The following is a 25,974-nucleotide window of genomic DNA, read 5'->3' as shown; positions in this document are numbered from 1 at the left end:
TCTCTGGAAGCTGTTTTACAAAGGCATTAAATCCCATTCCTGAGGGCTCTACCCTTAGGACCTGATCACCTTCCCAAGGTTTTGTCACCTCCCAGTGCCATCACATTAGAGATTTGGCTTCAACATGTGATTTTTTTTTTCTGTTCTGAGGATTGCACCCAAGGCATTGCACATGCAAGTATTCTTTCACAGAGCTACTTCACCAGCATTTTTTAATTGTTAGCTAATTTGTTTATTTTCAAGACAGAGTCTCACAAAGTTAGCCAGGCTGGCCTTGAACTTGAGATCCTCTTGCCTCTTGCCTCAGCCTCCTTCTAGGACTACAGGAATTCACTACCTGGTTAACATGAATTATATGGGTATGCAAACATTCAGTCTATAGCAAAACCCTATGGCCAGCAACCACACCCATATCCTTTCCTCTTTTGAACTTAAGAACAACTTCTAATGTTGCTAACATCAATGTGTATTTTGGTGTCACTCTTAGACCACTCTTGTCCACTATTCCTGTGGACACTATTAGCTCACAGAATTGAGCCTAGTGTTTAAATTTCCAAAAGATAACATTGTCCATATTCTTACTCCTAAATAAGATTATAAGTAAAACTTGTAACTAAACTTCTCCAGTTTATGACTAAAATTTTTCCTTTCAGACATCAGGGCTATAAATGTTCAGAACATAAAATGCCCTGGTTGTCCAACTTCTCATTCCTTTAGGAATCTAGGATGTATACTTTGAAATGAACAGCTCCGGTAACAATAATCAAATGATGTGAATGTGACAAGGTATTTGAGAGAATAAGAGAATTTATAGCATAAAATAATTTGGTGGTGAAATCTTTATGGTAAAGTACTTGTGAGAATTAGGAGGTTCATAGCATAAGATCTTGAAAAATAGCATCAACCAGGAAACCAGAGTGTGATGTGGACTTCTCTCACCCCAATCATAAGCTATGTAACCTCAGTCCCCTCACACAGTATCTCTGAATCTCCTTTTCTCCTAAAAGAAACAGGTAATAGTATTTCCCTTGAGATACTCAGAACATGTTCTGAAATGAAAATGAGAAGTAATTCCATGAAAATTCTCAACTTAGAATGGGTTATGTCCCTATAAACCCATCATAAGTTGAAAATACCTTAAGTCAATAGTGTGGCTAATTTCCCCAGCTTACCAAACATCAGAGCTTAGCGTTGCTTAACTTGCACAAGCTCAAGACTTACATTAGCCTGCAGTTGGGCAAATCCTTTAGTACAAACCTGTTTTACAATAAAGTATTGGCTAGCTCATGTAATGTGCTACATACTGTGCTGAAAGTGAAAACCAGAGTGTTCATGTGGATTTGCTTTCATACTTTTGTAAAGTCAAAAAATCATTAAGTCCAACCATTGTGAGTCAGGGACCATCTCTACAGTAAGTGATTTTTAAGTGCATCTTAAAATCATAATCATTAGAATTAACCTACTTATTCCTGTTTTCTGAACACCTGTTCTTTGGAAGTAATGGTGAAACAGTTTGGTGAGTGATAGTTGTAGTGTCCTTTTCTGTTACATGATCTCTTCCCTGTTAGTACATTGCTGGAAAATTAACAGTGGATTTCTTGTTCTTAGGTCAAATCAAATTGTATATGTATAGTGTGTGAAGAACCACTCGTGAAAGATTTATCAAACCTTCTAAGTCCCTCGCCACATTGAGCAGAAGCCTGTAGTCGAGAGGCATCTGACTTGTAGAAATGGCTAATGGTGTTTTTAGGCTGGGGAGGGCGGCCAGAGCCCTTTGTACAAGAGCCATTTTGATCTGCGTTGGTGAGGAATGTTCTTGGTATGCACAGTCCGGATGTTGGGGGATTATAGAACTGGAAGCAGATTACAAAATGATGGATGTGGCAGGCACGTTAATTCTGTTTGGTCTTGCATCCCGACCTCAGAGGGCCCTTCGTGCAGCTCTCTGGGTAATGTGAACTTTGTTTCGTAGATTCTCAGGCTGGGTGATTAATCGAGCACGCTTGCCAGTTTGACATGTTCACACAGAATGTGGCAGGTGTGTGACAAGGACATCAGGGGCCCTGCACTCCTGCCCCAGCAGTCAGGGAGAGCCGCTGATCCTACAGTCATGAAAAAGCCTTGCTCTTTGTAGTTGGGCTTGTTTTGTTTGTTTGTTTAGTATTTCCAGAGTGATTAAAATAAAATATGTAAGAGGGTCCACCAAGCTAGACAGAGTGTTTTGAATGGAGTCAGGCTCAGGTAGGAGGGAAGGGGGTCTGGTTTCTGGGTGTTTCTCAGCAGCATTGAATACTCGAATGCCAAAGCCTCCAAGAAATTGCCCCCACATTCGCTTCAGGTGATAGCCAGAAACGGATCTCCCTCAGGGGACCTCTGCAGCCCCGAGGTGCGAGAGTGATGGCTTTCCCTCTGTTCTGCCTAGACATATTTATAAACTCTGATTTGATTACATTAAGATGTGCTGGTATCATCAAACCTTCCAATAATGTACTTCTGTCCTTGTAGAATAATCCAAGTCTGCAGTTGTTTTTCATCAAGGGAAATGCACGGAAGAGATGAAAGTGGGTTTCAAATACACATTTGATACACGCAAGTGCAACATTATCTGAGGTGATTTCTTGCAGTGTTCTTGGACTGTCCCGGCTCTCTGTGCCGCCTCATTCTGTTTGTCTGTTCTCCCTGGTGTGAATCTTGGAAAGACTTCAAGTGAACAAGCCTCTTGGCTCACTGGGATTTTTCCTGCTCAAGAGTTATCTCCACTGAACTATTCCTTAAACCTGAGCCTGCTTTTAAGACAGGAGGCTATCACGGCGAGGCTCAAGTGTACTCATGAATAAAAAGGACAGGTTCATCACCCTCGCATCCCACTTCACCTTGAGAGCAGGATTAAACTGGCCAGCCTGGCTTTAGACACAAAGAGACAGCTCTCTGCTTTACTCCCTGGAAAATGTACAAATCTTGAGGAAAAAATCCACCCAAAGCCATCTCCTTCCCCGTTTAATCCCCTTTCATGACAATGCATGTGAGTTGCAGATTTTCTAATTAAATAATGGCAGGCTCAAAGCTGTTGTGACATTTATCATATTTATGCAGAAATGTCATTGTTTTTCTTGGAAACCACATAAACCAGGCAGAGTATCATCAGTATTCAGTTCTATAATGACTTACATATACAAACTTGATTCTTGCTACTTTGAGATTTTTGAAGGACAAATTATGAATGAGAATTTTTCATGAAAGATTCTAAACCCATACTTATTAAGAACTCAGCCATTTCACATTTTCCCTTCACTTTTTTAACCCAAACCAAAATATTCTATTCCTTCTCTGTAAAATCAGGTGAGCAGCCTTGGCCCTGGAAGAACTTTCTCATTTAACTATTAGCGTGACCACCAGTGGCTTGGCTGACATTATTAATTTCATTTCATTCTTGACCTCAGACTTCTACATGATAAATCATCTTGAATTATATGACTTCCAATGCTCCTCTTATAGTCTGATGAGATTCTTTTCTCCCTAAAGGCAAAAAAAAAAAAAAAAAAAAAAAGGAGAGATTACTCAAAAAAAAAATTTGTATTAGACACTGAAATTCTTCCTTTTGATAACTTCCTTCCAAACACTCAGAGGTCTGAACATTTAAAAATTAGTTTATCTGAAAGTTTTAGCTAGAGGACTTTACAAAATACTGCCTGTGTGGGATTTGCCATCTTATGGAACACATAAGAATTTTTACTTTCCATATTCTGCTGATGGGAATGGAAATTGGAACAACTCCTTTGGGAAAGGGCTTGGCAGTCAGTCCTAAACCAGAACATGCCCTGGCCCAGCAGTTCCACTCCTCGGTATGTACCTAGCAGAACTGTGTACAAATGTTCACCAAAAGACTCGAATGTGCAGAGCAGCACTGCTTATAATAGCCCACACTGGTAACTGTCCAAGTGTCCATGGAGAGTTGGATGAGTAAATAAATTTTGGCACAGTCACGGGATGGAATACTGTACGGCATCAAGAATGAACAAATTGTGACTATGCACAGCATGGATGAATCTCACAGACTTAACAAAGCAGAGGGGGCATCCTGTAGGATTCCAAACAAAGTACAGAAATAGGTAAAGCTGATCCAAGCAGAGAAGCGGCAGTGATTAGATAGACTCCTGGCATGTTCTGTTTAATCTAAATGCTAGCTCTGTGGGGGTGGTCGCTTTGTGAAAATTCATCAGCCTGTACATGTATGATATAAGCATATTTCCATATATCTTATACTTCACTGAAGGTTTTTTAAATACTTCTGCTTTATGCAACTATATGTATCTATCATCTAATTGTATATTAGCCTTTTTTGGTGTCCTGCAGAAAGCCACACTCTTGCCACCTCTTTGCCCCACACGTTCTAAGAGAAACTCTGGACACTGTGTCCACCTCTGGACAGTGAGCTGCTCCCCACTTTTTTTTGCCTCTGCTCTGGCGGCACTCTCCCCAGAGTCCTTGACTGACCAGCTCCTAAAATCCTTTGCAGATTGTCTCTGACATCTCTCTACCTGGTGTGTGCCCCACTCTTTGTCCCTTAGCCCCTAGACATACCACCATTTTGCCCAAAACCTTTCTTCATCTCCTTGCTAGTGAGTGAACTATGAGAAGAGGTGTCTCTTTCCTTGCTCTTTGAAACCCTAGCCCCTGGTGCTTGGTACACGCTGGAGCTCACATGTTGGTTACATGAATTCCTTTGGTTGGATTCCCCAAAAGCTGAGACAGTTTCCTCCTCAGCTGACACTATTCACTGGCCAGCTGACCACAAAGTAGCAGGAAGAAAGTTTATTAAAAAGAGAAAGAAAATGAGGAAGCATTTTGTGTTCACTAGCAGGCAATGTAAGTAACCTCAAGACCCACGGTTTCTACGTCCCCTGGAAGCCCCTATTCAGCCCTCAGCTGAAGTTCCAGTCACCTTGGTCTGCTCCCACAACCAGGCCCGGTTTCCTTCCCTGGGTCTGGGTTGCCTGCTCCAGCTTCCTGTTCTTCAACCTTGCCAAGGTTCTCAAAGTTTCCCCCAGCCCAGGAGGGGAACACTCAGGTTCATGTGCTCTTGAGTAAGACAGGTCCCAGTTCAGATTCCTCCCCTACTCAGACCTTTGTTCTTCCTCTGCTCAAGTTGAGAGCTTGCTGAAAAGTTCCAGAAGGTGTCTCCTTTTGCTCTGGGAATCTACAGACTCTCATTGGGATGGGACACAACAACATCCTTTTCAAACATAGTACTCATTTCTGTCTCCTTTCTGCCTACAACTAGAAGAACTTACAGCCATAAGAAGACATCTAGACTCCCTGCTCCAACTCTGGCGTCCTGCCATGGTATAGTAGGTTTTTCCAACATCCTTTACAGAGAGACGATGTCCTTCTTGTCCCCAATCAGATCTGTCAATAAGCTTGTCCTTATTTGCTGCCCAAGAAGTGACAAGGATATACCCTCTCTTTAGCAAACCTGTGTCTTTCCAGAATTCTTAAGTCTTGGTGACTTGTCTTTAGTGGTTCTAGAGTGCTGATTACCAGGCTTTTTTCCTCCAGGTAATATTTGTGGTACACACATGAACTTGAGGTATCCCTCCACACCTTTTTTTCAGGAACATTCTATTATGGATCCTTGAAGGAAAGCCTCAACATGTAGGATGAGAGTGTGGGAAAAGAGGTTCAGCTTTTTATACAGAGTAGGTTAGCACACTTTAAATTGCACTGTAGTATAAAATGCTAATTTCTGGGTTTCTAGTCTACATGCTCATTAAGTAGAGAAGAGACATAGTCTTGTTATATCCTTAGCATGGTGAAATATCATGGGATTTTAAATAGTATAACTGTAGTCACATTCACATGATTTATGGGAAGATTTCTATCAAATGAGAAAAGATTGTTTGTGTCCAAGATTGTTTTTACATGCCATGGGTTTTAGTTTTAACTTTTTCAGTGGCACACACGTGTAATCCTAGTGGTTCGGGAGGCTGAGGCAGGAGGATCACGAGTTCAAAGCCAACCTCAGCAACTGCAAGGTACTAAGCAACTCGGTGAAACCCTGTCTCTAAATGAAATATAAAATAGGGTTGGAGATGCAGCTCAGTGGTCGAGTGCCCCTGGGTTCAATCCCTGGTACCAAAAAAAAAAAAAAAAAAAAAAAAATCTTTAACTTTTTCAAAAGATAGGAAGCTATGTTACTTCTTACAGTTTTAAATAATCACTAAACTGTAGTTGTGTAAAACAGGTGAGAATATTCTGTGTCCATTTTCCAACAGATAACTTACTTAAAGCCTTTACTATGTTAGGTGCTAGGTTAAGCTAAAATTTTAAAAATCATGAACATATGAAGTGTTAGCTGATGTTCACTTAAACCCAGAGGTTTATTTTACTAACTTGCATCACTCTGAGATGTTTCTAGCATGTGTACCTCCAAGTAACATCACTGAAGAAAAAAATCTAAAGTATATCCAGCATATTAGATAAATAAGGAACATTTGGAAGAGAGTCCAGAATTATTTTGCAGGTGGATTTGCGTTCTTATGTGTGCTTGATCCCAGCTTGGATTCAGCCCACATTTTTAAAAGGTCAGCATCCCAGTGAAATGTGCTTGAAAAGAAGCTATCATCATGTATACGCATTTACAAACGGTCCAGGTACAGGCAGTGGGGTAAATCATGCTGAAATGATTCATGTATCTTACAAGTTTTGAGCCAGGAAATCAGTAGGTTTTATTGCTTAATACAACTTAACAAGTTCCCCTACATTTTACAGACTTTAAATGTGGTGTTTGTTGCTTATAGTGAATGTGAAAGTAAAGTGGCTTTGGGACTCAAGTCTCCTGAATGCTGATGTAAGCAATCCCTCCAGCAGGACAGGTCAGTGTGAATCATGGCACTTGAATGCTGAGCAAGTACTAAGAACTTTCCAGATTCCTAGGTTTTAAGGCCCCTCTACTTCTGTTAAGTAAGTGACTCCATGCTGGCCTTTTAGGGACTCTCTGGGCTTCTGCATCCCCTTCATGGAAGCCAGGCCCCTGCTTGTTTAATTCCTCCCAGTGACTTTAGATTTCCCTAAAATTACTGGAACAAGGAGCAGTAAATCTCTTCTCAACTTTTTTTAAAAAAGCTGACACTATTCACTGGCCAGCTAACCACAAAGTAGCAGGAAGAAAGTTTATTAAAAAGAGAAAGAAAATGAGGAAGCATTTTATATTCACTAGGAGGCAATGTAAGTAACCTCAAGACCCACGGTTTCTCAAAACTAGTAATTTGGAGAGTTTTTTAAATATATGAGTAACCTGAATTGGGAGCGTGGCTCAGAGTAGAGCACTTGCCTAGGAGCATGTGGTCCTGGGATCAATCCCCAGCACTTCTTTTTTTTTAACATTTATTTTTTAGTTTTAAGTGGACACAATATCTTTATTTTATTTTTATGCGGTGCTGAGGATCGAACCCAGTGCCTCAGGCGTGCTAGGCGAGCACTTTACCACTTGAGCCACAACCCCAGCCTTCCCAGCACTTCTTTAAAAAAAAAAATGTTCAATGGTAGAAGATTCACAAATATGGGTTAGTTATAAAGGAAATACTTAAATAACATTTTAGATATTTCAATGACATTGAACATATGTACATATGTAAATGTGTACATATGAGACTATTTATAAGCTTTCATGATGATTGCATAAAATGGTACACTAATGAGTAGCAGTGTCTCCCTCTGAAAACCAACAGGTGGTTTTTACAAATTGTGTGCCTTCTATGTAATTTAGCATCTCATTTTTCACTAAGCAGCCATATGTTCACTCTGCTCTTCCTTGGTTCTCAGACTTGTATTACTTGAACACCATTAACTCCAGAGGGTCTGCCAGGGGCAACAACAGTGAGTATTTGAAGTGCTGTTAAGAAGCAGGCCTACCATTTAGGAGGTCGATGGTGACTTCAAAGAAGAAAGAGTGGTAAAATGGGCCCCAGGTGCACATGAGCTACTCAAAATTCCATGGTATACATGATTGCAACAGAAAAAAAAAATCATTCCACATGTGTTATGGCCATTTGTAAGTGGGAAAGAAAGATCACCAAAAAGATAGCGAATGCTCAAGGTGTGGCATCAGTCTCACTGTGGGATGAATATTACAGTGTTCCCACAGAGCTAAAGCACTTTTCCCCCAACTTTTAATATATTTGAAGTTGGAATAGTTTGCAGTTCTTGTCAACCAACTGCATGACTTGGGCATGTGCAAACGTCACATGAGCGAGCATCTAGAAGGGAGGAAAGATTTGTTTTTCTTGCCCATTACAGTGAGAGCAAAGTCCCTATAACAAAAGAGGGGTTAGCAAGACAAAAAACAAATTTGTGTACCACAAAGTGTACCAGACTCAGGCGCCTTCATAAGAACATGAAGTTCCAAAGAAACATGTAAATTTGTGTATTTTTTATGCCTTAGGTTTCTAACTGTGAATGATTGCACAATAGGGTTATGATCAAATGGAAATAAGTTCCAGGGGAACTTAGCGAGATGTCTTTATTCAGATTCTCCTGCAATCCAGTGTTGTCAGAAATCAGGATGCTCCTCCCCTCTAAGCGCATGTCTGGTGACATGCTAAAGGAGAGAAAGATCAGGGGAAATGAGAGAGACTCTTCTGTTCTGCTTTCTCAAATGCCAACATGCCATATTTTAGAGCAGCATGTCCTGAACCTCATCACACCAGTTTGCAGAATGGGGGTTCATCAGCTTGGGAAAACAACTGTGGAGACAAAACTGACACACTTGTGAAGTCTCTTTGGATCAAACTGGTTGTGTGGAGGAAGTTGGGAAGGAGTGAATCAGAGTTGTTGAACTACATTCCCAAAGTGGGAGTCAGCGGTAAGCTGGCTCTAGATGATTGCGGAACTGGCTTAAGAGCTTCCGCACCGCTGGCTTTGTGGCATGTAGTTCTGTTGCGGATGATTTAAGAAGTGCTGCATCACCAGCGCTCTTGTGAAACCCAGGACACTGTGGAAAATTATGAACATCATGATCCCAAGTCGAAAAGTGATGAGAGCTGTAGGATTCTAACTGTGAAAAAGTTCTGGAAAACCTGAGCCAGTACACAGACTGTCCTTGACTGATGATGGTTCCACTTATGATTCTTGGACTTTACAACAGTGTAAAAGCAATATACATTCAATAGAACCCATGCTTCAGTGTTGAATTTTGATTTATTTTCTCAAGCTAGTGAAATGTAGCACAATACTCTCTTATGATGCTGGGGAGCAGCAGCAAACCACAGCTCCCAGTCCCAGCCACCAGATCTCAAGGGTGAACAGTGGATGTTCTGCTCAACTATGATGTTCAGTAGGTTAGGACTATTAAAGTCATTTTCAACTTATAGTGGATTATGTTGGGAATGTGGTCCCATTGTAAGTCATGGACCATCTGTACTTTGCTTCTATATCCTTTACTAAGTATACACAAAAGTAAAAGGTAATAAAATTTGTCTTCAGTCTAAAGGAGCTCTTCCAGAATGAGCAAAACAAAAATCTGAAATGGTAAGAAAGCATTGAGCACAATTTAATTGGCAGCTCTTATTTTCTTAGAGATCATAAAATAATGGTGCATTTAATAAATGGCATCTTAGATTGGATGAAATACAGTATTTTGTATAGAAAACACTCTGTTGAGATTCTGAAAGTCTTCACATGTGAGGAAGCTACCGACCACAGGTGACACAGAATTCAAGCCTCCTTTGAACATGCACATCCTCAAAGGAGAGGTGAAGCAGCCCCTGCAGATAACAAAGCCACTGAGGAGTTGCCAGCTAACCTGCAGGCACCTGCCTCAACAGATCCTCTGATACAGCTGCCCAGGCAAACATATACCAACAAAAAATGGCACAAGGGTACCTGGTTAAGGCACCACCCACAGGTCCGCTCATCTGTTAACAGGCATAGTGCCTCAAACTTCACACTTCCCTTGTAAGAGAGAACGAATGTTGTTGTTGTTCTTACCCATTTCTGGGTTCATGGCCAACAGCCATGAACAAATTAAGAGAAAAGTCTAAAATGTATTTAATATAAATTGCATGTGATACAAGATCCTTTGGAAATGAAGAGCCAAAGAAACAAAGAAGACTTATTTTTATGGACAGTCATGTATAAATTTGATTGGAGAATGGAAGGTTTATGATCTAATGGTCGTTACCTGGGGGAAGGGGATTAGCTCAGCAAGGCCTGTTCTTTTAGAATTTTCTTGGCATCCTTGTGTGACATTCCTTTCCCCTGGGTATGGATCAGGGTATGGAATGAGTGTCTTACAACCAATTTCAGAAGACAGTCATCTAAATTTTATGGCCTGCTTTGGGGAAAGAGGTAGGAAGAATTCTTTCTAGTGTTCATGGTCACTGTGTGAGTCAGCTTCCTGCCATTGTAACAGGTACCTGAGATAAATCAATCTAAAAGGAGGAAAGGTTCATTTTTGCTCACAGTCTCAGAGATCTCAGTCTAGCACCAGAGGCTAATGACCAAGCCTTCAATACACTGGTTTTTGACAGATGCTTTCAAACCATAGCAGCCTACTTCTGCTGTTTCCTGAAGTGCCAAATGTCATTTTGGGTGTAACATGTCCCAAAATCCATCACCCTCTTCATCATGTGAAGAAATGTGCTCAGAAATGTTCTTTGGGTCCTGTCTGGTTTGTCACTAATGCACATATATGTTGTGTATCTATTTATACACTCATGCTGTCGTAGTCCATTTTGTGCTGATATAACATAATACCACATACTGGGTAGTGTATAAAGAAGAAAAAATTTCTTTCTCACATTTCTGCAGTCTGGAAGTCCAAGATCAAGGTGCCAGCAATCTGGTATGCACCTATTTGCTATGTCCTCACCTGCAGAAGGCAGAAGGAAAGAGAGATCTACTCCCATGGGTCCTTTTTATAGCAGCATTAGCCAGGCACAAGTGCTGAGCCCCAGGACCTAAACACCTCCCAGCAGACGGCATTGGGGGATTGTTTACATCATATGAATTTTAGACACATTCACACCATAGCACACACTCATTTTTACATACATATATACTTAATATGTAGATCTGTGTACACATGACATGACACATGTAAACTTATGCTCTTGTACATACATGTAGTATTTGTTAACCTTCTTCGTACAGTGAAATCAACTCTGGTGAGTCGTTGCATATTCTCTGTAGCATCATCTTAAATGATAACATGGAGTTCCTTGGAATGAATTTATGCTAGTTTATTTAGTCACTCATTATTAAATGATTTTTCTCTAGTTATTTGCTGTTAAGAATAATGTCAGGAACATCCTTGCAACCATTCTGTGTGCAAATCTGTATTTCATTTATTATTTAACTGTATCTGCTGACTCAGGCTGCATGGTCTAGGAGTAAATGTTCACAGGCCTTCTGTGTCTCTCCTGCTGTTTTTTTTTTTTTTTTAATAACTGTGAGGGATAGAAGGGTTACCATAGGGTGATAGGATGGGGTTTTGAGGAGGATGTTAAACTCAGGCTATAGAAGCATTCAGTCTTAGCTGATGACCTTGGGTTAGGGTCTTAACCTTTCTGAGACTTAGTTTCCTCATTTGTAAGTCGGTTCTGTGATATAGGCTTTGTAGTATTGAATGACTAAGATGACATGTATCAAGTCCCTAGTATAAGGCAGATGGTAACCCCTAAATCAGTGTTGATTCCAGCTTGCAGGTAGGGACTGCAATGGATCAAAACTCCATGCTCATATAGTCTCAAAGTTCTGAAACTTGATAAAGGATATACAACAGATGCTTCTGTTTACTGACTACTTAAACCTCTATTCCTTAGTTTTCATTGGTGGACCAAAATAAAAGAGGAGTAAAATGTTCTCTACCCTTCAAAATGGCTGGACTTCTTGTACAGTCACACAGGGCTTGTATTTGGCTTAATGTACACAGTGCCTTCCTTGAAATTTTTAATTTTGAACAGAGGCTCCATATTTTCATTTTGCACTGGACCCGACAAATTAAGTAGCTGTTCCTGCCCATGTGGTTGTTGGAGGGTGAGATGAAACACACAAGTCTCTGAGCATAGACTCAGGATGTGATAGGACTCAATAATCATGAAATGGCTATAATAGTTATTGTTTTTGAGCAAATACAACCCTGATCAGTACCTTAGAGACATATCACTTAATTATAAAAATATACAATTAATCTCATTTTATAGGTAAGGAAATTATGAAATTAAACCACCCACTAAAATCACAGTTTATAAATGTAGTTTATAAATTCTGTGTGCAAATCTGTATTTCATTTATTATTTAACTGTATATGCTGACCCAGGCTGCCTTCTGTGTCTCTCCTGCTGTTTTTTTTTTAAATAAGTGTGAGGGATAGAAGGGCTATCTTGAATGCAGACTCATATGTCTCATATGTAGCCCACACCACTGACCTGCCCTTTTGCATATAAGTTCCTTTCCTTCCTTCCCAGGAGAACTCTCTATAAAATCCAAAATTAAAGCTTTCTTGGTAATCAGCAGCAGCACAAGTCTCACCTCCCACAGAGTTTCAGACCCTCCAGAATTCCCACCAGATCTGGAACCTGCTTCAGACAAGAAAAACACAAGCCTCTCAGCCTCAGTTGTCCTGTCCTGTCACCCAGTTCTGTCCGGCCCACGCCTGCCCAGAATTACTGCCTCAGAGTTCCACCAGTGGCCAAACATGACCAGCCTGGTAGACAATTCAGCTTGCTTCTCTTGGCTCCTGATAAACTTAATTTCCAGTGCCTAATGTCTAACTAGTACCTCCAAATCACTAGGAGCACCAGTGGAAGATCTGTTGGCCTCTGGTCCTGGGAAGGAGACCATGAGAGCTGTCTGTTGTAGGTTGAACATCCCTAATATAAAAAATCCCCAAACCTGAAATTCTCTAAAAATCTGAAAAATTCTAAGCACTGACATAATGCCATAAATGGAAAATTCCACCTTGACCTCACATGACAGATTGTACTCCAAACATAGGCACACCAGAAAATACTATATAAAATTGGGCTGGGGATGTGGCTCAAGCGGTAGCGCACTCGCCTGGCATGCGTGCGGCCCGGGTTTCATCCTCAGCACCACATACAAAGAAAGATGTTGTGTCCGCCAAAAACTAAAAAATAAATATTAAAATTCTCTCTCTCTCTCTCTCTCTCTCTCTCTCTCTCTCTCTCTCTCTCTCTCTCTCTTAAAAAAAAATACTATATAAAATTACCACCAGGATATGTGTATAAGATACATATGAAACATAAGTGAATTTTGTATTTAAACTTGGGACCCATTCCCAAGATGCCTCATTAGGTGTATTGAAATATTTAAAAAAAAAAAATTCTAACAATGGAAGTGTAACTGATGTGATTCTGCAATCTGTATACGGGGTAAAAATGGGAGTTCATAACCCACTTGAATCAAAGTGTGAAATATGATATATCAAGAACTATGTAATGTTTTGAACAACCAACAATAAAAATAAAAAAAATGAAAAAAAAATTCTAAGTACTTCATGGACCAAAAAATTTCAAATAAGGATTATTCAACCTATTCCTATAAACTGAGGATATGACCATCTGTCTGGCGGTAGGGATCCCTTGTTTTCCCACAGTGCCAGGCCATGATGTGCTCTGCCCACTCTTTTCCCTGCCAATGAAGAGAGAGGATCCATCCCACCACTCTGGTATTATGTAGGCGTCAGGCGTGATGCGGGAAGTTCTAGTGTAGGTACGCTTACAGTGTGTGGCCCCTGAACAGGGATGTTAAAACAGGAGCATTCCAGCTCTTGGACAGCCAGATTTGAGTTCTGAATGTGACAATGAGACTGTTTGTTTTTTTCAAAGCAATTCCCTAAGTGGCTGTTTGCTCAAGACTTTGGTCCTGTGAACAGAGATTGGGTTGGGGGGGAGGGCGGGGGGAGAAGCCATCTGCTCCGGAATAGTCTTCCAATGACAGGAGCAAATGACTGCAGTACAGACTGGAGGGGGTCCAGAAAAATGTTCCTGTCTGGTGAATCTGGCCCCACCCTGCAGCCTCAAGCCCTGTGTTTATTGGAGACTCACATGCAGCTTTCAAAGGCAAGGCCATGGTAACTGCAGGTATAAAGGAGATGAGAGCAAAGAAAGTCGGGGTAAGAGTGCTTGCCTTCTACCTCACCATGTGCCATTCAGGATAGTGAGCCATCTGTGAACTTTGGAGCTCAGTTTCTTTTCATTACACCTTTCATTCTATGCGTCTCTGATAGCAATATTTCATACTAAATGAAAAAGTGGCATCCCTTTATTAAGTGCAAGATTTCTATTTGGTCATCTTCTATTAGTGTTTAAATGCTGAAATTTATTTATTTCCCTTAAAGTATGAGATGATTTTCTTGTTTATGAACTATGGCCTGTCTCAATTTATAAAACATCCTTAAATGTATGTGGCTTTCTTTCTTTTCTTTCTTTCTTTTTTTTTTTTTTTTAATATTAGGCATTCATGCAGCCTCACTTGCTGGGAAATGAGTTCACACATTTGGAGTTTCCAAGGAGAGTACAGAGAAAGGAACTTGGAAAGAAGATGCTCTACAGGGACTTTAATATGACAGGCTGGTAAGAACACACCTCCCTCCTCCCCAGTACCACTGCAGTGGGTGTGCAGAGGAAGCGTCACCACTGTGAAATGCCACTTATGCAGTTGGTGTCAGGATGTTCAGCCAGACACCTGAGTTTGTGGTGAAGGACACGAGTCTGTGAAATCACAGGCAATGGTTTCTCTCTTCTTGGAGGCCCTCCTTGGGGATACTGGACCCTCTCTCTGCATGTGACTTAATTCCTCACTTTGCATGGAACAATCATTTGGGGCCTTATAAAACACATTAAGCTTTATGCTTTTAGGCCAGGGTTATTAAATAGGTGGAGAGGATTTAAGGAATCTGCCAAGGATTTATTGAGCCAAAGTGGCTTGAATTTGAATCCTGACTCTTGACTTTCTAAATGAGCAGAATCCTGATTCTGATTTTCTACTTAATGCCTAGAGCCTATTTTTCCATGGATAAAGTGAAGAAAAGATATGCTCTCTGAGGATCATTATAAAGATTCAAGATAATGTGCTTTATTCATTCCTCAATCTGTAATAAATGAGTTCCAGGATCCCCTACAGATAACAAAATTCCAGGATGTTCAACTACCTTATATAAAATGGTATAGTATTTGCATGTAGCCAATGTACATCTTCCTTCCTGTATACTTGAAGTCGTCTCTCAATTACTTAATATATCTAATGCAGTGTAAATTCTATATGAATAGTTGCTACACTGTATCATAGGAAGTAAAGGTGAAGAAAAAAACTGGACATATTCACTATAGATACTTTAAAAAAAAATGTTTCCATCCATGTTGATTGACACCATAGAAATGACACCTGCAGATGTGAAGGATCCACTATATTTGATCACATTCAGATTAATATAAGAACTCCTGACATGGGGTGTCTTGTTTCCTAAACACACCTCAGTGTCATGTTGACTAAGACCTCCTGTCTCTTCAGAAGAGTAGTAAACAGGTAACAAGTTCTTACACATTACGGGGTTGGAATAAGGATTCAATGAAAGAGCAGAGCCTTACATGCAGAAGTGTGGGGGATTTACTCTTACGTCCTGAGATCTAATGAGGGAGCCTCTTGTCAGTCTGGAGGATAATAGAAGAATGAAGTCGTTTACTCTCCTTACCACATCTCCCACAAAAGCAGGGCCATAGCTTTCACTGTCCCTCTTCATTGTGAACAGATGGTCAGAGCCAAGATTCCCATGCTGATAACTTCCAGGCTGGGGACCTACTTCTAGGACACATATTGTCATAAAGGAACAAATTGAACTACCCATAAGAGGCTCATCTATGGGACCTTTAGTTGTTCTTTACCCTCTGGAAAAAGCAGATCCTCACCCAGATCCACTTTTCTTTGTCTAGAATGAGGTCAGCAAACTATTGCTGGAAAGCCAAAGTCGGCTCACCACCTGTATCTGTAAATAATTCTCTTCTCAATATAGCTCCACCCCTTTGTTTACATTTGAACTATAGCTGCCTTCACCCCAGTGCAGGGCAGTTGAGTAGTTATAGCGGAGTCTGTGTAACCCACAGAGCCAAAAATATTTGCCCCTTCTCTAAAAGGTAAATGGATTTATCAAAAAAGGGTTCACCATATTTGCAGCTCTGGATTTTTATATCCTAGAGTCATTATTCTAACCCTGACTGGGCTTTCTTATAAATCCATTTGTATTCAATCAACAATATCAGCACTTCTTGCAGAAATGTTTAAGATGAGGGCTAGTGTCATTCGGAAATACTCATGACAGTTTGGTCTGGGTGTTGTACAATTTGGAAAGAAGGAAAGATTATGAACCCGTGATTGTAAACATGTTTAAAAGGAGGTGGGAGGATATATCTAAAAAGACAATAAGGAAAATGGTTAAATACAAGAGGAGAGATTGTGAGAAACACATTGAACTTGTACTAAGAGACCATACAAAGCCAGATAGAGAAATGGGTGATTTGCTGTGGGAGAGACTATTAGGTTGATCTTGTGAATTTCTGAGAAGAAGAAATAAATGAAAGCAATATTTTTGTGAGGGTATCTTAAGAGACTGACTTTAGAAAGCAGATTTAGGAACTCATGGAAAAGTTATCATAGAAATATATAAATATATATAGTCTCAAGCACTCAATAGAGAGATGGAAGCAGAAAACAAGAGAGAGGAAATCAACAAAAAAGAAAATTATTTAGAGGTCAGTCTTTGATGACTACAATTACGTATTTAAATATGTCTTTTCCATTAGCCTGTAGGTTCCTCATGAGGCAGGCACCCAGTGCTTAGTCCTGTGCTGACCCAGAGTAGATAGAAAGCAGTTATCTATTGGCTGAAAGTAGAGGGGTTTATTTGGCAGTAGACGAAGCCTACAGGTCAGTGTCGTGGACAGTCAAAGAGAAAGGCAGGAACAATGGGTTTGTATTGGAGACACATTGAGCTTGAGGCAAGTGTGTCTGGATATTCTTTCTGTGCCAGGAAGGCAAATGAGATCTAAGCAGTCAACACAAACTTGGTTAATGGCATGCCTAGGACTTGTTTGGACGAGTGTCTTTGTTGCAGCTGCTTAGTGTCAATTCATCTGGGGCGGGGAGAACAATATATTGTTACTAGCTTTGGAAAGCACTTCTAATGAGATGAGAGGCATCATCACTTTAATGGGCAAGATGCTTTCAAAGGCTGTAAAGGGTCCACTCAAACCATGTGATAAGGTTAGTGTTTTATATTCCCATGAAGCTGTATTTTTCCCCCTTTTGGAGTGGCTTATACATTTTTCCTGAAACACACATCTAAAGATTGCCCTCATTTTATAACTTTCTCAATGCAGGTAAATTCAGAACTAGATTATACCCAACGTTACATGCACATATTTTCTCTCCCCACCCCCATCTTTCTCTCTGTCTTTCTGTGTTAGCAGGGTCCTATGCAGATAAGCAGCCCATAAGTGGGCTGTTTTTAATTGCATGGAACTTCACAGAAGGTACTAAATAATTGAGAAGCCAAGACCGAGAATGGCTTCAGTCAGACATGATTTGATTTGTTTTCAGTATAATTCCCAACATGGCTGTTGGCTCACAAGGATAGTTACAAGCAGAGATTTATGTACACCTCTGTGCATTTCTTACCTGTTCTTATTTTGATTTGAAAATGGGACTTATGGAGAAGGAAAGCCCTTTATATCTTTGTCGGAAGAACTCGGGATATTTAAAACCAATTTAGACCATGGTTTATGTAACCCCCTCCCCCAACTAATGAGTTCCTTTAAAAAATATTTTTACCCTCTAACAGCCTAAAATGGAACAGTTATTTTTTTTAGGACTTAAAAAGACTGGGGTCACTTAGTATGTGTGAGTCCCTGATCCCCAGCACTGGGGGAAAAGACGGTGGCTCTCTGTCTTTCTTAATTGTCTATAGAAGAGAAAGACTGGAAAATTAATTTATGGAAAGGGAGGTGAGGATCTATAGCCTGCTTCTTTTCCCATGAGAGTCATTAATCACTCCCAAGTTGTTGGAATTGGTTGAAGGTGGACTGGTGACATCTGGAGTGTGTGGTCCTCCAGGATGCAAACAAGTCCTTCCCTAGACCCTCCGTTACCGTTACGTTTCTTGGCTTCAGAAGTCGCCTTGGGCTGTGAACTTACTTCTCTGAACCCTAACAAAGGGTCTACCTACTGTTAAGCTATTCAATCCTTGTAGTAAATTTCTAGTTGTGGAGATTTTAATTCCCCCCCCTGCTTTCCCATTAATCATGATAGTAATGAGGTTGACTGATATTTACTGGGAGAGCCATGGGCCAGGCACTGTGATGAGAGCTTTACTTAATTATTCATATTTAACTCTTAAAGCAGATCTTAAAACAGGCCTATCAAATAAGTACATTTTACTGATGAGGGAACTGAAGCACAGAGGCTAAATTGTGCAAGGTTACACAACTAAGAAGGTTCCAGAGCCTGGCCTGTAAATCCAGGCAGTGTTATTTTGGAGTGTGCACTACTAGCCACTGTGCTGAACTGACAGCTGTGAAATGGCGGCCCCTTCTTCCCATTTTGCTGTTGAGCAAGTAGAGCCTGAGGGACTCTGTGGTTTGCTCAGTGTCTACCAATGCACAAGTGTCAGAGACAAGACTAGAGCCCAGTCCTGACTCTCATTCCAAGGCTCTTTCTGATGTGCAGTGCCAATCAACTTTTTTCAGGGTAGAACTAGATGCTTTTACACAGTTTTGACCTCTGATAGAAATTTAAGTTGGGGGCCTCTCTCTGCTAAAATTCGTGTTTCCTTGACAGTCCTTAAGGGAATAAGACAATGGAATGAAGCATTTTAGGAGCTGCCAGGCAGTGACTTTTCTAGCTCCCCATGTGACCCGATAGACCGTTGGTCAAATTAAACGATACTTTCCACTCATTACCAGGAGTCTGAGCATGATCTGGGGATGGTGATGGTAGGGAAGGATCCCCTGAATAACCAGATCTCCTGTGCTTAGGGAAATTGCCTGCTCTCATTAGAGGAGCATCATGCCAGCATTCTGTGGAGTGCTTGCAGCAGGGAGGAAGTGTGGGAGAGGATGTCAGCTCTGGGAAGCCTTGTCTCATAATTAAGGATGAGTCTGTTGCCTCCTGACGGGATCCTCATGCTTTCTTGGAGACTGTGGAGCAGCTTGGCAGGCCCAGATTGTTTAGAGGACAAAAGGTTATTGTCACCAGGCCCATCATAATGAAATTGGTCTCTTCCCTGGCTCCCCCCAACCTCCCTTCTCTTCTTTCCTCAGAGAGTTAGCTCAGTGGCTTGATTTACAAAGCCTTTGTCTAACGCCCATCGCTGAGTTGGTCCCTGATGTGCCCTTCCCTTGATGTCCCTGTCACCCACATGGTTCTCACCTTCTGTGTCTAGTGTCAGTGGCCCTGGTGCCAGAATCCCCAGGCTGGTGCCCCTCCTCCCTGGCCCTTTGTGTAGAGCTGCCATTGCAGGACACACACAGAAACTGGCAGTATGTCATCCTAAGGGCTATGAATCCCGATCCATGGCCCTCTGAGCTGTCTCAGGCAGTAATTTGCTGGCAAGTATCTATGTTACTGACTTGAAACAAGTTTCTCACAGCTGGCTTTGTGGCTATAGGTCCCCTCCTCTTGTGACTGCTGGTGATTTTGCTTTTTCATGTAGGATCAGCGTTCTTCATACCCTGTGTGTAGCCACGTAGGGTAACAAGCCATCTGGGGGTGCATGATGACATTGGTGTGGAAGGGGGCTGTGACTTCACCCCTGGCTTCTGGCCAGATTCTCCAGCAGCTGTTCCTGGGCTGATGGGATTTGTAGAGGGAAAAAAAGAGCCGAAGAAGAAAAGTCCATCCTGTGAAGCGAGATTGCTTCCAGATGGTTCTGGTTATGAACAACGTACACCAGAAATCTTCCTTTAAGCCAAGCCTTTCTTAACCTTTGTGATGGTCTTGTTTCAGGGGCCAGGCAGGGCTGGTGACTTGAGATCACATGGCTTACTTAGTAAGAGAGTGCTGCTTTGGGCAATAGGCTTTTTGAGACTTTGCTCTGCCAAAGTCTCTCATTTGTAAAATCCTTCCTTTGCCCATTGCTGCCAGCCCCTGTGTCTTGGGGGAAGGAGCTTTGTTCTGCTTTTAGAGCTTCTGGGAAAGACAGATCCCTCTAGATAGATTTCAGAGATGGTAACCTTTTATTCTAGTCTCTTACAACCCATGACTTTTTATGATTCTAACTTAATGATGTGTCAGGGTAATTTCCCCCTCCCCTGTTTCCCTTAAAACTATGAGCAAATCAAGGGATTTTCCACTGGGAACAGCAAAGTCAATCATCATCTGCCTGGTTCAGCACTCCCTATTTCTTTTTTTCTTTTTTTAATTACTATTATTTTAAATATTTATTTTTTAGTTGTAGTTGGACACAATACCTTTATTTGATTTACTTATTTTTATGCAGTGCTGAGGATCAAACCCAGGGCCTCGCACGTGCTAGGCGAGCGCTCTACCGCTGAGCCACAACCCCAGCCCTAGCACTCCCTTTTCTTTTTTCTATGCTCTCATGCATTGTAGCCACTAACCACACGTAGCCATTTAAATTTCAATTACTTAAAATTAAATAAGATGAAAAATTCACTCCCTCTCTCTCACTAGCCATGTCTCAGTTGTGCAGTTGTCACATTTGGATGGTGGCTACTGCCCTGGATGGTGCAAATCACTCTTATCACCACAGAAAGGTCTGCTGGATGGGGCCTGTGGTCCAGATAAAAGGAGAGTGTGGGCCTAGTGAGGGCGTGGAATGTGGTGCAAGGAGCTGCCTGTAACTGAACATCTCAACAGCACAGGGTTATAAAAGGCAAGCACAGACAGGGGTAGCGGATGGGCGTAGGCCGGACTCCATGGCTCCTGGCCCCACTGCTGAAGGACTGAGTCAGCTGGGGGAGGGGTTCCACCTTCCAGATCTGCAGGGACATGGGTCACTGTGTTTAGAAAGACTGGATTTGTCTCCAGCTGTCCTTCACTGGGCACTGGAGAAGCTGCACCCCACAGGCCGGCCAAGAGAGCCCCAGTTCCTCTCCCTAGTTCAGTAGCATGCCTCCCTCTCCCCAAACCACCCACGCCCACTCTTGTCTTAGCCTCCTGGACTAGTACCAGCTCTTGGCACTTCCATTTCTGTCGCTTTTTCCTTTTTACCTTTTGGAGAGTATTTCAGACGCTGAGAATGTGATTAAAAAGCAACTTCACTTCCACGCCTTTCCATTCTGTTTGGGGGTGACCTTTACCCTCATCGTCAGCCTGGAGCCCCTCTCAGCAATGAGAGGCACAGCCCCACAGCCCTGGGCTTCTTACCAACAGTCCAGTTCATTTTCTGGAGAGAGCGACTCACTGGAGGCAGCCCCAAGCGTGGTCTGGAGCTGCCAGGTCGAGTTTTACAAATATTGCAGATGCGGCTTCTATCGTATTCTTTATTGCTCTCTTCAATGCCCTCTGACAGCACATTCTGGCAGGCTGACAGGGAAGTGGATGAGCAGATTGAGAAACGCCACAGAGTGCTCTGTGGAACCAGCTCCAGAGCTGCACCCGCATTTAATATAAATTGATTTATTGAATCAAGCACAGAAGCCCTGTTACAGAAACCCCAGGCTTTATCCTCTCTAGGACCACCTAATAAAGCAGCCCCCCTGACACTACCCATTAACTCTTCCACTGATCCCAAGGCAGATTTTAAAGGGACAGTGCCCCTCTTTGGGTCCTGAATTTATATGTTAGCCAAGCCTGTAGGTCTAATTAGCTCGGCATTAGTAGTCTTGCTTGGAAAGCCTGCATTTTCTAACAGCTTGACTCCTGAGTTTTAAAAAGTAATTGAAAAATCCAAACTCTGTACTTTTCCTTCTCTTTGCTTTTAATCACTCTTAACCCAATCTTTGGAAATTTACCTGCCGATGTCCCTGACTGGCATTTTTGGGGCACAGAGGATTTCTCAGTCCCGCCCCAATGCAAATTCTGACGTTACTGTTGTGCCACAGACCGCGCTGGGAGGCTTTCTAGACTCACCAGAGAAATATCACATTTTAATTTTATAATTACTTCACAAGAAAGCAGGCCTTTCCCTAGTGAAACCTGGTATTCATTTCCTCCCAGCAACTTGTATTTTCATAATTTAATGATTATGGGCCACCTTGGCAGCAGTCTGATTGCTGAAAGCAATCTGAAAATCTGATTTGCAGAGAAAAGTGGGGGTTTGGTTATCATTTCAGAGAATTTCAACCCCAAACCTCAACAGATTATCCAGGATGAAGATTGGCTTGGGCAGGGATGAGGCACCCCAAAAAGTCTTCATGGTCCCAGTTCTAGCTGGGGCTGGAGCCGAAGTCAGAATGGGTCAGCACCATGTGGGGAGGCCCCTTTCCCAGGGCTTGCAGAGCCAAGATGATGGATGGTTATTTGCAGTGTGCATGTTCTGCATCTTTTCAAGATTTGCAGCTCTAGCTGCAGGAGCAGCAGGGAAGAAAGCCTGCCCTGCTGTGTGCAGCACATCTCCTGACAGTGATGAATGACTCTGCTCCCACCCTGTGCAGGAGGCCATTGGAAGCTATGGGGTCTTTACAAATGGTTGCAAGCCAAGACAGACAGGCTTCACCAGGCCATAGGGAGGAGAAAAAAAGAGATGTCCCACCAGCTCACTCCCTATTGATCATGTACTCACCATACACACACACACACACACACACACACACACACACACACGTACACTCTCATGTCTCTCTCCTTCAACGATAATTCTAAGTTATTATTCCTAAGTAGTTAAATTACTTCCAAGCCTTTCATCTCTCCTCAGACTCTGTGAACAGTTCCAGCATTTACTGTATACATTCACATGCCCCTAAGCATAACAGATCTACCATTCATCTCTTATAACGTGTATTTGGGAGTATATGACACTGGAGCATGAGGGTAACAGCTCCAAGTCATCTGGGAAAGTTTTGGAATATCAAACGTTTGCAAAAATCCTAATTAGAGTATCCAACATCCTTTTGACCACTAAGCCCCTGAGGCACTCTTTTTATATTTGAAAAATATTCTTGTGTACCTGCTGCATATGAAACATTGAGTAGTAGCTAAGAATAAGAATGGTGCAACCATATGGCCTGACTGGGTCAGTTTCCCATCTGTGACTTGAACAGTTCACATCACTGCTCTCAGTCTTGGTTTCTCCATATGTAAACTGAGGCTAATTGCAGTACTTGATGATGGTTATGGTGCTTATGGCTGGATGCCTTGAACAAAGCCTAGCATGTAGCAAGTGCTGGATGGGTGTCTGATACATGTACTGATGGGTGTCAGTACATGTTGTAGAAGTAAAAGAATCAGCCAGGGCCAACTGTGGCCTCAGGAGGCTTCCAAGCTACTATGTGTAGAGACCCTTGTTGTGCAAGGCGGTGAGAAGCTAGAAACCAAAAAGGAAAAGAAAGTTTAGAGATGTAAGCATCTGAAGTAAGGTCAAGGTGTACTGGCCACCCCTACCTGACAGGTCTGTCCCATAGCATGGCAAGTGAGCAGGTGAGCTCAGAGGAGGTTAGGCTTTAACTATAAGAAGAGACACCATCCATGCCCCCAAGAAGCCTCATGCCAGTCCTCTGCCCCTGAGCATTAAATGGGAGGATACTTTTTGTTTTGTGGGTTTTTTCTGGTCTTCACCTTGCCATCTGCCTTCCTGGTCTTAGAGGCTAGACCTGCAGCCCTAAAGAGCCATGCCCAAAGGTTTGGGACACTAAGCCCCTCAGTGGCCAAATCATGTCCTCAAATAGAAGGAGCTAATAACTAGGATCATGTTAGTCTCCTAGAAATTACAGGTGGTGCAGGACTGGCTTTCTGGAAATTTATTGAACAATACCATTTTGCCTTTAAATTTATTCTTAAAATATCAGCAGTGGGAAAAATAAGTCTATTGGAAATTGTGTAAAACTGAAGAAATCAAGGTAAAAGATATAGGGGTTACTAGAAAGCCTTTAAAGGAAAGGCCTGTGGCTATGGTAGAGGCAGTGGTTATTTTTGAGAGAAGAGATTGGGATCAGGAACAGCTACCTGAGGATTGTATTTGAACCAAAGATCTGAATCAGAGGGAGGTTTCAAGAGAGTTGGGGGCTGGAGGGATGGACATTCTGAGCATAAGGCACAGCACATGCAGAATCCCAGAGGGGTGAAAATAACACGTGTGTGTATGTGTGTGTGTGTGTGTGTGTGTGTTGGGAATGTGGAAGCCAGAGGGTAAAATTCAAATGTTTTAACAATCAGCAAGAATGAGTGGGCTCAGGTTGTGACTCAGTGTAGAGCACTCACCTAGCACTGGGTTCGATCCTCAGCACCATTTTATTTATAAAAATAAATAAATAAAATAAAGGTATTGTGTCCAACTACAACTAAAAAATAAATATAAAAAAAAAGAATCAGTGGGCTCAGCTGGGTGGCAGCAGAGGCCTGGACACCCCCTGCCGTAGTAGGCATTGACCCTTTACTGACTGCTACATGATGGGCATCCTGGGGAGGGCCAGAGCAATGGCTGTGCTACCTTCAGTGGGCTTGGGTCAGTCATTTTCCAGCCATTATGTTTTAACTCTCCTCATGTAGTTATTGGTGTGTATCTGCTAGATAACAGTCCTGGTGGGAACCTCACATAAATGACCTGTAGGAGGAGGTGAGGGTGTAGAGTAGGGGTATGTGAATATGCCACCGAACTCAGCAAGTGGACTAGATTCACCCCCTGGGGAACTCTGAGTGCTGTGCTTGCTAATGTAATTTTATTCTCCCACCCTTAAGAGCCCTACCCCTCTGTAAAGAACAAAAGTGACACGCAGCAAAACAGAAATGTAGAGCCGACGGAATATTTGAAAGGACGTAGGGACCAATCCTCAGCCTATTTATAGGATACCATTTTAAGGAAATTTCAGAGAAGCAGAAACCATAACCCTCCTACAAATTCTCCAGGTACTTTACAAGCCTGCCAGAAAATGTTCTCCTATGTCTAGCCGGCACTCTTCCAGCTAGGATATTTCCAGCTTATAACATTTTTTCCCTCTTCCCTCCCCACTACGGTTCAGAGTAGAGGCTGGGTTTTGCTAGTTTCAAGTACATACGCCAATAAAGATGCTAACCCAGTGAGGCCCAAGAGTATCTTCATCAGAATCCGTGGGGGTGCTGGTTTAAAACCCCTATTGTCTGAATCCACACTAAAGAACTGCTGCTCTAAACCCTGAGAGATCTCATCTGACCACCCTGGTCCTCTTGCCTTCATATGAGTGAGTCAAAGACTTATTCAGAGGAAGGATAAGGATATAAGTCTGCCCCTGGCTGAAGAACTGAACACAAATGTATAAGAACTGGAAAGGGTAGTAACAACATGCCAGGCATATTTTGAGAGCCAATATATTATTTGTCAAATGTCCCTCTCCCTTGTTGTGCTCAGATCATGTGGAAGGTTTCAGAAGGCTCATGAAAGGGTGGTAGATAACACGTTTACTTTTTTAAAAAATTGTTTTTAGTTGTGGATGGACACAATACTTTTATTTTATTTATTTATTTTTATGTGGTGCTGAGGATCAAACCCAGTGACTCACATGTGGTAGACAAGCACTCTGCCACTGAGCTGCAATCCCAGCCCCAACACGTTCACTTTTGTTCTTTACCTTGTTTCTTGGCAAAGGCGGGAATACTTGTCAAATTCTAGGTTCATGTTCCACTAAGATTGGATCAACCTTAAATATCCTCCCACAGAAGTCAGAGGCTGGACATCATGCTTAGAACCTAATGGATAGGAACAGGGTGTCATCCTGTGGAATCATCTGTTTTAACCATTATGCACTCAGTCAACCAAGTGATGTGTTGTTGCACTTGAGATAAAGAGAAAAATAGCCCCTGCCTTCATGG

General features: G+C 42.0%; 1 protein-coding gene across 1 annotated transcript in view; it reads left to right on the top strand.

The window, feature by feature from the left end:
* Window positions 1-25,974, top strand: part of PPM1H (protein phosphatase, Mg2+/Mn2+ dependent 1H) — a 256,215-nt gene that overhangs the window by 171,428 nt on the left and 58,813 nt on the right. Inside the window, exon 6 of the mRNA XM_081311513.1 lies at window positions 14,476-14,594. Coding sequence (XP_081167639.1) covers window positions 14,476-14,594 — 119 coding nt within the window. The remainder of the gene's footprint in view (window positions 1-14,475; window positions 14,595-25,974) is intronic.

The sequence above is a fragment of the Spermophilus citellus genome (genome assembly GCF_964194105.1).
Source record: "Spermophilus citellus genome assembly, chromosome: 10".
NCBI classification, from domain to species: Eukaryota; Metazoa; Chordata; class Mammalia; order Rodentia; family Sciuridae; genus Spermophilus; species Spermophilus citellus.
The sequence above is the reverse complement of the archived record's forward strand: the minus strand, read 5'-3'. Positions and strand labels throughout refer to the sequence as shown.